Source organism: Marmota flaviventris, chromosome 13 (assembly GCF_047511675.1).
Source record: "Marmota flaviventris isolate mMarFla1 chromosome 13, mMarFla1.hap1, whole genome shotgun sequence".
NCBI classification, from domain to species: domain Eukaryota; kingdom Metazoa; phylum Chordata; class Mammalia; order Rodentia; family Sciuridae; genus Marmota; species Marmota flaviventris.
This window is the reverse complement of record NC_092510.1, coordinates 70,172,341-70,184,605: the sequence shown is the minus strand read 5'-3', so window position 1 is coordinate 70,184,605 and position 12,265 is coordinate 70,172,341. Positions and strand designations below refer to the sequence as shown.

General features: G+C 37.6%; 1 protein-coding gene across 1 annotated transcript in view; it reads right to left on the bottom strand.

Moving 5' to 3' along the window:
- Nucleotides 1-11,963, bottom strand: part of Dcaf10 (DDB1 and CUL4 associated factor 10) — a 45,465-nt gene extending 33,502 nt beyond the window's left edge. Inside the window, exons 1-2 of the mRNA XM_027931077.2 lie at nucleotides 11,334-11,963; nucleotides 542-655 (exon numbers count right to left, since the gene is read on the bottom strand). Coding sequence (XP_027786878.2) covers nucleotides 542-655; nucleotides 11,334-11,884 — 665 coding nt within the window. The 5' untranslated portion in view covers nucleotides 11,885-11,963. The remainder of the gene's footprint in view (nucleotides 1-541; nucleotides 656-11,333) is intronic.
- Nucleotides 11,964-12,265: the final 302 nt, after the last annotated feature.

Below are 12,265 nucleotides of genomic sequence, written 5' to 3'. Positions count from 1 at the left end.
CTATGTTGCTATGTAGTCTCTACAACCATTGATGACTGCATATTAATCCACCAAACCATTCAATTGTAATTTACTTCCCACATTAATGAGAATATAAGGAGCTTCAACAATGCTACAAAGAAATTCTCTATGCATGTCTTTCTTCCTCATCTGGACTTAAGGGGTAGTGGTGTGGTGAGAAATGTTAACTAACAGGATTGCCATAATTCTACACAGATTATTAGCACAAAAGGCATTACAGGACTAGCATAATACATGGCGAGGTTCATAATGATGGTCTTGATATACAAAGAGAAAAGAAACAACAACAACAACAACAACAAAAACCACCATGGAAGTGAACAGTATATTTCAGAAAAATTCCAATCCAAAATAAATAATAGTAAATTTTATAATTAAAGGAATAAACTTTATAAGGAATTAGAATCACAATTTACACACGTGGATCACTGAGGGACAAGGCATGACATATTTTCACTAACTTATAAAACAACACTTTGAATCACACTTATCAAGTTCATATGTTCACTATAATACTGACCTGATATTATTTACACAGTCTTCGTGAGCTTCAGAAAGTGTTTTTATGTGCTTTGAAGATATAGGGTCAAACAGGAGAACTTCAGTCTGTTCACAAGCAACTGTCAGAACTGACCTGAAAGCAAGTAACACATTTCTCTTGTTTAGTTTTCTAGCATTTGCTGGTTATTGATAATCACATCCACTGTGAGAAAAAATAATAGGAAATGGTACTCTCTCTCTCATACATGTGATAGGATGTAAAATAGTAGACCTAATGTTTGCAAAGTACCTCTAGTACTCGTATATATCAAAAATTTAAATATGCACAATTTCTGACAATATTTTCTGAAAATTTAAATCAAGAGAAATAATCATTATAAATACAAAGAAAAATTAATACTAAGACATGCTTCACTTTAAAATGGAGAAACTGAAAGTAATCTAAATGTACATGAAAAGAAAATGAAATAAATAAGCCATGGTATGTAACAGCACTCCTCCCTCACCCATAGAGAATACATTCCAGGACACCCACACTGGATGTCTGAAACTGCAGATAGTACCAAACCCTATGTATAGTTTTTTCATACACACACACACACACCTAAATAAATTTAAATAAATTTAATTTATAAATTAGGCACAGTAAGAGATTAACAACAATTACTACTAATAAAATAGAACAAAAAAAATCGTAAAAATATGCTTTAGTAAGTTATGTGAATGTGGGCTTTCTCTCAAAATTTTATTGTACTGCACATCTAGCAACCTTAGCATATGATTTTTTTTTTTTTTTTTTTTGTCTTTCCTTATTGAGAATTTTCACCTTTTTACTTAAAGGCCATATTTTATGGTTTGTCACTGGCATATCCAAATTGCTAGCATTGCTACTCTTGCACTTTTGGGTCATTATTAAGTAAAATAAGAGTTACTTGAACACGAGCACTGTGATGCCATGACAGTCAATCTAAGTGCCTAATGGGTGGGTGGGTAGTATATGCTGTGTGGATACTAAGGACAAAGGGACCATTTACATACTAGGTAGGACAGAGATGGCTGATGAGATTTCATTAAACTATGCAGAATGTCGTAAAATTTAAAATTTATTAGTTTATTTCTTGAATTTTTTATTATAATCTTTTTGAACTGTGGCTTACTATGGGTAATTCAAACCTCAAAAAGTAAAACCATGGATTCAGAAAACTAGCATACCATGCAGAAATAAAAAAGAAAGAGTTATCTTTACCTGGATATGAAAGAACTCCAAAATACATTTAAAAAAATAGATAAACATGCATATATGAATAAACTCAGTGAAAAAAATATACGAACAAATAATATGTCTCTTCATCGGTTATCTATAAAATGTATTGAAAAAGGTCTGGCTTACATCACCAGGTCTATTAGATATAAACTTATCAGACTTTTCCTTTATAATTTTTAGTTTTCTTCCTTCTGGCTTTCCCTATTGTAAGTTATAGTTTTACAAACCTTTTATCAACTCAATTTTGATTTGTGAAAATCCAATGTCTTTTATTTAAAGTTTCAATTTTCTATGGGCACTTCTCCTTCAGATTCAGATCTAGCAAATGAAATCCTAAGTTTTTGAAACCTCAAGTCTTCCCAGTTTTCAGTACCAATAACAGATTTTTTTTTTTTTTTTTTTTTGCATAGGATCTTGCTAAATTATTGAGACCAGCCTCAACTTGAGATCCTCCTGCCTCAGCCTCAGCCTCTCAAGTCCCTGGGATTACAGGTGTGCAGCACTATGCCTGGCTAATGGAAATGTATACACACAAGATGGAAGTGCATAAGACAAAATTTTAAATAGTCAACAGTTTCTATTCAGAACAAATTTTTTAGATAAAGCCGGAAACAGAAAAACCTCTACTAAATTGAAAATTTTTTCTTTATTTAGTAATCATGTAATTGTCCTTTAAAAGATATTACCAAAAACACTTTTATGAGATATACGAACTTCAAAGTTTAATAATACCTGAAGGATTTTGCCATGGTTTGAATGTGTTCTCCAAATTTTATGTGCCAGCAACTTGGTTCCCAATGTAGCAGTGTTAAGAAGAGGGACTTCTGGGAGGTGACTGAATCATAAGGGCTCTGTTCCCATGAATGGATAAGTCCATTCATGAATTAACAGGTTACTGTAGGAGTGGCTTTGATATAAAAGTGAGTTCTCTCTGGCATGCTTACTCTATCTCACCACTTGATGCCCTCTGCCATGTTATGATATAAGCAAAAGGTTCTTATTAGATACAAGCACCATGCTCTTGGACTTCTCAGTCTTCTAGAATCATCAGCTTAAGAATTCTCTTTCTTTTGGTGCTGGTTATTGAACAAGACTGAACTACATCCTCAACCCCCCACAATTCTATTCTTTAGAAATTATTCAGCTGTTGCATTCAGTTTTTGCAACAGAAAATAGACTAAGACAGGTTTTTATGCTAGTTAATCAACATGAATAAAAATATTCAAATTAAAATATATCATTTTTAGAAGCCACTTTTTTGTTGTTAATTAGAAGAGCCATGGAAGGAACTTTCCCACCTTTTGTGCATAAGTAAATGGATTAATGATTCTAAGAGATTCTTAAACATTATAAATAAAGATCTATAAAATTAATAGTTATTGTTTTAAACTAGTTACATTTTTATACATGGTGTGATATGTAATTTTTCTAATAGAATCTACTCCAATATCAAATTCTACACTTTTCTCATTTATAATGCCATTTTTATCACGTATTAAGTTTTGGTTTTTATATTGTGTTCTGTGCAACACCACACTATCTTTTTTTCTAAAAGATTTATAGTATATTTGCTATATGGCAAATCAAGATCTTTTCATTGTTTTATAAACATTATTTTTCTTGGCTAAATCATTTTTTTCCCCAAATGAATTTTATATATAGCATGTCAAGTCCTACTAAGAAATACTGTTGGGATTTTTTTAATGGGATACAGTGGCTACAGGTTAATGGGGTAGTATTTATAACAAAAATATTGAATCACCTCATAGAGTAACAATGTGTACCTTCTCTATTTCTAGTTTAATTGTACTCCCATTAAGAATATACTCTGGTCAATTTCAGTCCTTGGAAATTACATGAGATTTATTTTTTGTGTGGCCTGATATTAATATAGCATATCATCTTTCATTTTGTTAAATCTAGCAGTAGTATGCCTTGACATCCTTTTACTTTAAAAAAACTTCTACATTCTTATTTTCAGTAAGAAGTTTTTAAAAAATCTAACCAGGGCTGGGGATGCAGCCCACTGTAGAGTACTTGCCTAGCATGTGTGAAGCCATAGCTTCAATCCTTAGCACTACAAAATAATTAATTAAAAAAATCTAACCAACAATCTGTCTTAATTGATTTACATTTAACATAAGTACTAGTAATTTTTGAGTTTGAATCTATTATCTTAGTTTTTGCTTTCTATTTGTTCTGTTCTAGGTCCTGCTTCATCTTTCTTGCTTTTAAAATTTATTTTCACTATTCATATCTCACCCTATACTACTTAGTATATTAAATATACATTACCTTTTCCCCCAGTGTATACCCAAGAGCTTATAACATGCATCAACTTTTTAAAAAAATGAAGTATGAATTATTAGTTCTATCACTTCCTGTATGATATAAGAACTTTGGTATATTTCAATTCCTTTTATTCCATTCTAATATTAAAAAAAATTTTTTTAGTTGTCAATGGACCTTTATTTATTTACATGTGGTGTCAGGGTCTCATTAAGTTGCTCAGACTGGCCTTGAATTTTCTGATTCTCTTGCCTCAGCCTTCCAAGTAGTTGGGATTACAAGTGTGTACCACTATGCCTGCCTAAGGTATACTACTTACCAGTCTTAAAATTTGTGGCCTTGTAAGTGAAAATGAAAATTTTGTACAACTGTCACATATAGTTAAATGTAGTATTCAAAACTTAAATAATCAGTGATAATGTGAGTAGCTTATTATAAAAATACTCACCAAGTGATATTAGTTGTAGTTCAAATTGTTCAACAAATTATTCTAGTAATTTCCAATCATTTATTAGTTTTGGAAACTATAGCCATAATCTTTTGTCTTAGATATCCTTTTCTGAACCATGAATAGGAAACTGGATAAAGCTCCTCTAAGAATTTTCAATTTAAATTGATAGTCATGAATTAACCTGTAGTCTTGATAAGTTAAAAAAAAAAAAAATCACTCTTAACAGAATAGTGGCACACAACTAATCCCAGCTACTCAGGAGATTGAGGCAGGAGTATCCAGCCTCAGCAACCCTCAAAATTAAATAAAAAGGGCTGGGAATGTAGCTCAGTGGTAGAGTGCCCCTGGGTTAAAACAAAAAAAACAGAATCAACAGAAAGTTATCACTGGGGCTAAATTTTCTTTTTAGCTTTTGGGGCAGTAACAATAAATACATTAAATTTATTTAGCCCTTCAATGTTTTCTATTAATTTTACATACTATTTAACTGTAGTAACAAGTAACAGATAAGAGATAATGTAGTACTGCAGTTAAGAGCATAAGCCAGGATATAAGTCTTTTGTATTTAATGACCTTTCTGCTTTGAAGTTCCCCCAACCAAATGCAACTATACAGAGGGGAAAAATCTATTTTTGTGATCATTTTCATTGGTAAAATGAGTATTATTAATGCTTATGGAGGGCATGGAATCAGTGGACTTTGGCAAACTTATCCCACTAAATAATGATAAAAATAAACAAGAATGATAAAAATTAGGGATTTGTAGTTCAGGAATTATTCACCCATAAACCATTCCCATAGGCTTTATTCATCTGCTGTAGATTCTACTCTGCCATGGGAATGTACTATGAACCTGTAGCAGTACTACTATTCTCATCTGATTGCTTTTCGTCTCTCTGGATCTCCCCAGGGGCTGCAGTTCCCACAAATGACTAAGAGACAATTATAGGGAGAATGCCTCGAAGTAGGCTGAGCTACCTTTAGGGAAGCCAGATGATCACTGGACATTTAAGCATTTTCTGTGTGGGGGAAGGTACCAGGCAGCAGTGAGGAATAGTTAGAATAGATGCTGGCCTGCAGTTCTCTAGTGAGATGGTTGTTGACAGCCCCTTGCTAGGCCATTTCTTAACACTGTAATCAACGCTGAGGCAGTCAGATCTAAAATTTAAGGCCAACTCAAGAAATTTAGAAAGGCCCTGTCTCAGAAAATAGTGCTGGGGATGACTCAGTGGTAGAGCATTCCTAGTACTGTAAAACAAGACAAAAAAAAAAAAAAACCTGGTACAGTGGAATCAATGTTTATCAGCTTGATATGAGGCCTGACTGAATCCAGCATCTATATATACCCTTGAAAGCAAAATTTTAAGTGATGCTGTTCACACCTTTTATATCCTTGTGTTTGTCTAACTGAGGCACACTAAACTCAGTTTAACCTTCTATGAGGTAGTGTATTAAAATCTTCTATGATAAATTTGCCTGTTTTCTCCTTGAAGTTATTGAATCTTGATGTTTATATTATATTTAAAATATAAGACTCATTCAAGGCCAGGTTCATTTAAATCCATAAGCAAATACTCATTCAAGCTTCCAGGTGAACTGAATATTTATCGTTAATAATTCTATCTCGGGCTGGGGATGTGGCTCAAGCAGTAACGCATCGCCTGGCATGCGCGGGCAATGGGTTCGATCCTCAGCACCACATAAAAATAAAGATGTTGTGTCCACCGAATACTGAAAATAAATATTAAAAAATTCTCTCTATATAATAATAATTCTATCTCTAGTAACTTTTTTGCATGAAGCCTATTTTATTCTGATAATATAGCTTACCAGTTTTCTTTAGAATGTGTTTTGTTATATTTTTCTATATCCTTTAACATTTTTCTCTATAATAGTCCCCTTTTTTTTTTTTTTTTTAAAGATAGAGGGAGAGAGAGAGAGAGAGAGAGAGAGAGAGAGAGAGATCGAACCCTGGCCGCACGCATGCCAGGCGAGCGCATGCCAGGCGAGCGCACTACCGCTTGAGCCACATCCCCAGCCCCCCCACCCCCTTTTCTTTGAGACAGGATCTTATGTTGTTGCCCAGGCTAGTCTCAAAACTCATGGGCTCAGGTGATCCTTCTACCTAAGCTTCCTGAGAAGCCAGAATAGGGGCATGCCATACCTCACTTACCTTTGTTTTTAAGTTGGAGTTTGTGTGTCTATGGGGGAAGGAAGTACCAAAGATGAAACCCAGGGACACTTCAACCATGTGCTGCATCCCAGCCCAACTTCTTTCTTTTTTTGAGACGACTTGCTAAATTGCTGAGGATGGCCTTGGTCTTCCTAGTCACTGGGATTACAGACATGTACCACCACCTTTGTACTTATTGTAACTAGTAATATTGGGATTTATTTTCAGCTATTCTTTGAGCTTTTATGTCTTGCCTTACCCCATCGCTTTCCCTTTCTTACCTTCTTTTGGAACCTTTTTCCTTATTATATGCTTTTTGTTCTACTTATCTAGAAATTTTATATTCTTTCTTTTGGTTCCTCAAAATTTTTAATATGCACACTTACTGAAGTCTATCTATCTATATATATGATTTATATAATATTAATATGTGTAACATTATAATATACAATTCTTCCTCAAAGAACATAAGTAACTTACAATATTCCCTCATAATGTACATGCAATTGTTGTATATTTTACCTCCAGCTTTATTATTCTCAAAGTACATTTTTGGATTTAGTTTTATGAACATATGTAACACATTCTCTGCTCTTCATTCCTTCTGGCATCTCAGACTTTCCATTTGAAAACACTTCCCTTCTCTCTGAACTTAGAATTCATTTATTGAATTGGTCTGCTGGCAAATTCACTAAGCTGAATACGTATTTCATCCTTGTTCTTGTTAAGGACAAAAAACTGTTTTTACTGGGTATAAACATCTAGACTGCAAGTTTTTCTCCAGCATATTGAAAATAATTACCACTGGCTTTTGTGTATGTGTCAGATTAGCCAGACTAATCAGCTGTTATTCTTGTAGTGTTTCTTTGAAGGTTTGTTTTCCTCTTTTAAGATTTTACACAGCTGGGCACAGTGGCACATACCTATCTGTAATCTCAGTGACTCAGGAGACTGAGGCAGGAGGATCACAAGTGCAGGGCCAGCAACTCAGTGAAAGCATGTTTCCAAATAGAAAAGGGCTGGGAGCATATATAGCTCAGTGGTAGAGTTCCCTGGGTCTGATCCCCAACACAAAATAAATAAATATAAACATAAAGAAAAGATTTTATATTTACTTTCTTGAAGTGTCTAGGGAGGATTTCTTTTCTTGTTTTCTCTTTTGGTACCAGGGATTGAACCCAGGGGCACTTAACAACTGAGCCACATCCCCATTTTGTATTTTATTTAGAGACAGGGTCTCACCGAGTTGCTTAGGGCCTCACTAAGTTGCTGAGGCTGGCTTTGAACCTGTGATCCTCTTGCCTCAGCTTTCCCAGCTGATGGATTATAGGCCTGAGCCACGGCACCTAGCTCTAGGGAGAATTTCTGCTTGGGTTAGTTGTGCTTCTTAAATCATAGCCTGGTGCATCTCTTTAATTCTGCCTCTCTTCCAACAGCTGCCCCTCTCCATTAATCTCTCGTTTTCTTTAGGAACTAAGTAAATGTATGGGCTTTTCTCTCCATGCTCCATGTTACTAAACTTTCTTCATATTTTTAATCTTTGAATTTCTATTTATGGTGTAGATAAATACTTCATTTCTATTTTTCAATGTACTAAATTCTTATGTGTTTTTATACTATTATCTAATTTCATAACATGAAATTTACTTTTTCAGAATGTCACCTTAGGAGGTAATATACTTATTTTGACAATTTTGCTGTCACTTAAACCATTTTTTAAATTCTTTTGGAAATTACCTTCTAGTCCACATATCCTTTCTTTTTAAATACTAAATCCCTTCTAATCTGGTCTCCATTAGATTCATAAACTTGATTCTTACATTCTATGTCATTCTTCCTCCCTGTATTATAAAGTCCTTGTAAATGGCAGTGGCTATCATACTTGAGATATGAGAAATCATCTTTCTTACTACAGATATGTCATTGTCTATAAAATTACTTCAGCTCCTACACAAATGTTGGGCACACTAGTAGATAAAGTAAAAATACTAAAAAAATTGAAACACTGAACTATTTCACCTTGACAAAGATAAAAAAGAATGGCAATAGCAGTGCTGGCAAGGGTATCCAGAGATAGGCACTTGCATATGTGTTTGATAGGAATGAGAACTGGTTCTTTCTTCAGAGAACAATTTAACAATGTTTCAAAATTCCTTATAACTTTTGACTCATTCCAGGGACTTAGCTTTAAGGACATAAATTTAAATTATTTTTTGTTCACAAAGTTTTATTTAAACTTATGAAAAAATTAAATAATGCAGAAATATTAATGTGTTCACAAATTTTAGGAAAAAAGCAGGCTACAGAATAGTATGCTTACATGTTTATATTAAGCTAAATATACAAAGAAAAAATTTTCCTTGGAATCCATTCAGTCTCTAGAATAAGTGATGTTTACCTCATTTATTACCTAGGCTTTCCGCAACATACTGGCAATGAAAAATGACTGAATTATTTTAAGTATATCAAAGTTCCTAACAGATTTTTTTTAATTTTATACATTTATTAATTTTTATGTGGTGCTGAGGATTGAACCCAGTGCCTCACATGTGCAAGGCAAGTGCTCTACCACTGAGCCACAACCCCAGCTCCCCCAATCAGATTTTAAAAATTCTCTTGGAGGGATGGTGAATATGGCTCAGTGGTAAAGCCCATACCTTGGGTGTCCAAGCCTTGAGTTTGATTTCCAGCACCACAAAATAGATGAATAAATAAATTAACAATAAATGTGTGTATATATGTCTGTGTCTGGGAAAATGCAGTCTGGATTTAAATAAAAACTATGAATAATATATCCTTCATTCTAATATCCCTGGCAACTTAAATTCAATATTCATAACTCATTCTACCATTGCGTCCACCTAAAATTTCTCTCACAAAGAACAGAAACAGCTACTTCTCAAAGTCCTAAAAGTATAGGTAGGAAGTTAAGAGGAGAGGGGCCAGGATATAGAGAAGAGAGAAACTGAATGTTGACAAGGAACAGACCCTCAGTATTGGAATAGGTTAAGAACAGGACTTGTAGGAAGGAGAGAAGCTTCTCCTTTAACCAGTTTTCTCCCTTTCTCAGGCACATTCATTGCTACAAGCTCCACCCAACTGCTATGAGAAAACCCAGAGATCCCAGCACCAGGTGTGATAACCATGGCATTTACATGAGTGAAGTGGAATAGGACTTACCAGCTCAGAGTAATTCCTGATTCTGTTCTTTTGCATCTTCCTTAGTATACTGGAGGTCTTTCTTCAGAAAAGTTTTGCTTCATTGTTTCTCAGCTTTTCTAACATGATATACTGCCTCTCTTCTACCATTGGACCTTCAACATATCAGTTTTCATCTGAAATATTTCTACCCTCTCTCCAACCCCATCTTGACTCAAGATATTTACTCCTACTAATTTTTCTGAACTTGGTTCAAGTGTCAACTTTCTCTGGGAAATCTCAAACACCCTAGTCCACAACTAATTCCTTTGAGCCTTTATCCAATTTGTAGGTATACATTATGCATTATTAGTATAGTTATCTAACATCTAGTTGAACTGATGAAGTTCCAAGTTCAATAAAAGCAGTACCATTAACTAATTTTGCTCACCACTGCTAATCCTGTATTTAGAACATAACAAGTGCTCAAGAGGCATTTGTTAAAGGAGGGAATGACTAATTTTTCCTTTCTTTGCTGTTAAACTTGAGAACTCACAAGACATAGTTTTAAATATATACAGCATATTATTTTGACAATTCCTAGAGCCCAAAAGTAAACCAAGACCAGATATTAAATATCTAATTAATCAAGAAGAAGGCTGGTTTCCCTTAGCAAAAGTAGGTAGTCCAGCCTGGGAACTTCACAAATGGCCTAAATCATGAGAGCTGCCTCTCTGCAATGGCTTAGTATTTCTTTTTATTTTTTTAATATTTTTTAGTTGTCAATGGACTTTTTTTTTTCTTAAAGAGAGAGAGTGAGAGAGAGAGAGAGAGCTTTTTAATATTTATTTATTTTTTTTAGTTCTTGGCGGACACAACATCTTTTGTTTGTATGTGGTGCTGAGGATCGAACCCAGGCGGCACGCATGCCAGGCGAGCGCGATACCGCTTGAGCCACATCCCCAGCCCTGGACCTTTATTTTATTTATTTATATGCTTGCCTCACACGCGCTAGGCAAGCGCTCTACCACTGAGCCACAACCCCAGCCCCTGGCTTAGTATTTCTTGAGCAAACGAATGCACACTTGTCTCTTTCTGGCTGGTTTAGGCACAGGGGTACAGAGATTCTATAGGCTCTCTACCCTTAACAAAAGCTTAGATGAGTGAAAAGCAAACCTCGGATGACAGCGAAAGAATGAGCATTTATTAAAGATGTATTTACTGAGCACCTATGGTGTACCAGAAAGCCCTAGTTCTGGGAATTTTTCCTTCAGTCTCCCGAGCCTGAAGAGAAGCATCCCAGGCCTGCCTACTTCAAAAGGCCAGGATGGGGGTTCCGTAACGACTACGCGCTTCTGAAAGTACCAGGGGGCAGAAAAGCCAGAGGCCGAAAAAGGTCTCCAAAGCCCGGGCAGAGCGAGCGAGCTCTGGATGGCTGCGCATCCGGAGCAGAGCTGGCGGAGGTGGGGACCCACCCTCCGGGGGACCGCGCTTACCCGTCGGGCGAGTACTCGAGGTTGAAGACCGCTCCGTGGGTGCGGGTGCTGAGATACACCGAGTCCGCAGGGTGGATGGAACCATAGAGGTTAGTCATGGTGCGAAAATTGTCTCGCGCCGGGTCCACGAACAGCCCGCGGCCCAGGCTGCGTTCTCTCAGCCACCCGAACAGTCTGGCGCCGGGGCCGCCCAGGCCCGCGCTGAGGCCGTGCAGACCCCGGCTCCCGGCCCTGCAGTCCTGCCCGGGACGTCGGCGTGACGGGGAAGGAGGTGAGGGCTCTCCCAGGGCGGAGGCGGCAGATGATTCCACAGTCCCCGGCGGCGATAGGTCTCCCGCCCGCGCGGCCGGGGGCAATGGGGGAGCGCCAAGGCGGCGAGGGCTCCGGGCGGCCGGCGGGGGAGGGGCCGCGTCAGTCCCGGGCTGCGGAGCCACGGGCGGGGCAGCGGGAGAGGGCGGCCTGGCGGTAGTCGTTTGTTCCCCGTGGGGCGCCGGCTCCTCAGCTCCGGCCGCCGCGTCTCCGCTGGGGCTCCGGGGCCCGAAAGAAAACATGACCAACACCCCCGCCCCCAGCTCCCAGCCGCTGTCCTGCCGGCCGACACCTCGGCGCTCCAGCTCTAGCCGACACTTCCGGGTGCGACGGCGTAAAGCTGCCGGCTGGGAAACCTGCCCCACCGCTTGGTTGCCCTCCACCGGGGACAAGGAAAGCGGGGACACTGCAGTGTTGCGGTTTTGCAACCCCGAAGGACAGCAGTCCGGAATGGCTAGCTGTTCGTGTGAGCGACTGAAGATGCCAGGGACCCGGGTGGGTACTGACTGACTGAGGCTGGGAGTGGGTCTATAGAGGTCAGTGAGCGGTTGATGTGTCTGACCAGTATTATGAAGCTGGGCAGGATTATGTTACTATTGTCCCCACTATACACTGAGGGATGG